Source organism: Sceloporus undulatus, unplaced genomic scaffold (genome assembly GCF_019175285.1).
Source record: "Sceloporus undulatus isolate JIND9_A2432 ecotype Alabama unplaced genomic scaffold, SceUnd_v1.1 scaffold_3221, whole genome shotgun sequence".
Lineage (NCBI taxonomy): Eukaryota > Metazoa > Chordata > Lepidosauria > Squamata > Phrynosomatidae > Sceloporus > Sceloporus undulatus.
The window spans coordinates 603-4,163 of NW_024806141.1; the positions used below are offsets into that span (position 1 = coordinate 603).

A 3,561-nucleotide genomic window follows, 5' to 3' on the forward strand; every position below is an offset into this window, starting at 1 on the left:
TCCACACTGCTGACATTTGTATGGTTTCTCTCCTGTGTGGATTCTTTCATGTATCACAAGGTGTGACTTCTGTATAAAACATTTTTCACACTGCTGGCATTTGTATGGCTTCTCTCCTGTGTGGACTCTTTCATGTATCACAAGAACTGACTTGTGAGCAAAACATTTTCCACACTGCTGGCATTTGTATGGTTTGTGTCCTGTGTGGACTCTCTGATGAGTCACAAGGTTTGGCTTCTGATTAAAACATTTTCCACACTGCTGGCATTTGTATGGTTTTTTTCCTATATGGACTCTCTGATGATTCAAAAAGTCTCCTATATGGGAGGACAGGGAGAGACAAGAGTAAATCTCAGTGTTCACAGAAGAAGGACCTCTGAAAATAATGATGGAGCTAAGCAAACTTAAGAAAGAAATGAAATATCAGAGAAAGGGGAACGCTATGTTTCTTTTCCTTTCTTTCATAGATTTTAGTCACAATTGCTAGATGGAGCACCTTAAGAGGCCGGAAAACATCCAAATGCCAGCCGGTTTGCCCCAGTTCACCCAAACCAATCATTACATTTTGTCAGGTTCACAGCTGCCCCTTAATACACAAAGCACTCTATGCATGCATGTGTGTGTGTGTGAGAAAGAGAGACAGAAAAAAAGAAAGAGAGAATAAAACAGGATGGTGCAGAAAAGGAGATAAGAATGAGATACAGAATGGGAGATGCTGAAGTTCTGCAGATAGGCTTGAGGGCAGGTAGGAAATTTGGAGAGAGGAGGAAGAAGAGGACAGGAATCAGGCATGTGAGAGCAAGAAATCTACATGTATAATGTGCATTTTGGTTGGCTCCATAAAGGTATTACTGTCTTCTGGATTCGGGTGATACTATACTCTGCTATATAGCCAACATGGCTGCCCCTGGATATAACTACAACAGAAAAGGTGCTGGGATGGGCATATAGCCAAATAGTATGGTACTGTAGTTAATTCAAGGATTGAGGGGAGCTGAGGCTGATAACACTGGACAAGCTGTACTGTTGCTCTTGGTGTAGGAAGGGGAGAGAAAACACATCTCTCCTTGTCCCAATCGGGAGTTTGGCTTGTGTGAGTGTGTGCTCATCCTCCTCAGGCTTTGCATCTACTAAACATATACACATTTGGGCCAAACAACAGAACCAATTGTTAATTATTTTGACCTGAGGACCAAGCGCTTCCTCAGGTCAAAAGACCATTGCTTTCTGGCCCTATTGTGGACCTTCCCAGAGGTATTTTTTTGTCCACAAAGAGTTAGACTGTCTGAGGAAGGAGAAGCTTTAATTGAAGCTACTTTGAGAAGAAAGGCAGGATAATAAGTATATAAACAAATAAGTAGAAAAGGTTGAACAAGGGGGCCGGACTGAGGAAGCAGCTTGAAAGCTTACTGGCTGAGTTGGGATTGGGACCTTACTTTTGGAGCTTCTCTGACAGGGGATTGAAAACTGTGGGGATTAGCGGGCCATGCTGAATCCCCAGGGGATATCAGAGGGCATTCCCCCATAGTACCATCTGAAAAAAGAAAAACATTTTGCTCCTCATTATCCCGGGGGGGGGGGGGGTAATTTTGTCATTGTAGGAAAAAGCCATTTTAAGACCAGAGGATGTGTTTTTCACAAGAGGAAGTTGGAAGCCTCTCCAAGGCCTAGATTTAGAAGGACTGAAAGAAGGTTAAAAAAAAAGCATGGAAAAATTGCTCTGGGATGTGTCAAGGGGCATTTGGGGGGAAATACGTGAACTGCCATAGTTCTCCCACTGCCTCATTAAACTATAAATCCCAAGATTGCCCAGGATGTTGTCATAATTAATAGTGCTATGATGATGTAAAATGAAATGACCCTCAGTCTCCATAGAAAGGGCAATGGGTTCAAGTTCCTTACCCAGGGTGGACACAGTCTCATAGTTTTCCATCATGACCTTTTCATACAAAGACCTTTGGTTCTGATCCAATAAGCTCCATTCCTCCTTTGTGAAAAACACAGCCACATCTCGAAAAGTCATCTGCAACAGAAAATAGCCTTCATCATAGACATTCTTATCAAAAGCAGAGGAAAATAGATGGTGCACCACCAATATTACTGGATCACTTCAGAATACAGATAGAGTAGGTGTTTGACTATTCCTTCATCTCTTTTCCTTAACTCCCTGGATCTTGAAGAATAGTTCATGAGGAAAAAGGTCACAGTCTGGGTGTCTGATAAACTAGATTTCTCATGTGAAGGGATATTTTATTTAGCACATTGAAGCTCTTCTGTACAGGTCTTCCCAATATGCATTAGTAACTGGCTTAAGTCTAGGGCAGCCTCATCCAGTCAGCAGATTCTTTGGATTCCCAGCCTGTATGGTCAAGATCTTTTAGCTCATGAGGCAGAGAATACCACAAGAGCCTCTTTCCATCCTCTACCATAAAAATATGAGAACCACAAATTAAATTGTTAGGAATTGCTTCCTTTCATGATGGCTTGAAACCAGCTGCCTGAGTCAGATGCCTGCCTCCAACAAAATGGTGGACCAACCATGTCTAAAAGCCAAGGATTCAATTCTTGGAAAGGTGAAGTGTCAGAAGAGACCTCAAGCGCCATGCAGTCCACTTCTCTGCCATGCAGGAAAACACAAATGAAGTGTTTTTCATTCAGGGATATCCTGGGATATACATCTGCCCTGGGCAGCAACCATTTGGGACCCCTTGTTGCAGATCCCTTCCAATGGTTACATTGCAAAGAAAGAAAGAGTGATCATTAACCTGTTCCAAGGGCCCTGATTGGCTGGGGGAAGGGATAGCAGGCAACACTGATCAACTCAGCCATTTCAATATGGAGGATGATGGCATCCAACAATTAATTGCATACCAGTTTGACACACCAAGGATTCAATTCATGGGAGGAGGTATTCAACCACACGGTGAGAGGGGGAAATCCCTCTGCCCTTGGTTATCAACCATTTGTGATCCTCTGTTATAGACCCATCCCAGTGACTCCATCTCAAAAGAGGAGTTCAAGGTTAACCTGTTCCAATGGCTTCTTTCCTGCAGTTTCTTTCATTGAAAAGAAATTCAGTGAAGACTCTCTTCTCTCCCTGTTTGAAGACCAGCCAGGCCAATTCTGGACCTCTGAACACCTGTAGAAGTTACAAAGGAAGTTGCTTCACATGTGCAAATGTTTATTTATGCCATCTTCCACGGACCCAGAAAGACAACCTAATGGGTCTGAGAGCAAGTCAAGCCTGAACTTTCCCTCGAAGACAAAATAACTATATTGAGGCTGTCATGAGATGACATGCCAACCTGACAGCACAGAACAAAAGGCTTTTCTGTTGAACGCCTTCCTTCTCCATCAGATTCCACCACGACCCCATGAGGAATAAAAACAACAAACTCTAGTGGGATTACCCCTAAGATTTAGCCCTAAGGTAGGGGTGGGAATCCTACAACCCCACCTAGCGTTGTTGGACTACAACTCCCAGCACCCCCACTTATTTGTTATGTTGTCTAAGGGGCTTATGGGAGGTGTTATTCATCAACATCTGGAGGGATACAGGAG

At 43.2% G+C, this 3,561-nt stretch overlaps 1 protein-coding gene across 1 annotated transcript in view; it reads right to left on the reverse strand.

The window, feature by feature from the left end:
- Window positions 1-3,555, reverse strand: part of LOC121918033 (zinc finger protein 300-like) — a gene marked incomplete at its 3' end in the record, with an annotated part of 4,151 nt that extends 596 nt beyond the window's left edge. The window contains exons 1-3 of the mRNA XM_042444148.1: window positions 3,028-3,555; window positions 1,903-2,023; window positions 101-317 (exon numbers count right to left, since the gene is read on the reverse strand). Of these exons, the coding sequence (XP_042300082.1) occupies window positions 101-317; window positions 1,903-2,023; window positions 3,028-3,063 (374 nt within the window). The remainder of the gene's footprint in view (window positions 1-100; window positions 318-1,902; window positions 2,024-3,027) is intronic.
- Window positions 3,556-3,561: the final 6 nt, after the last annotated feature.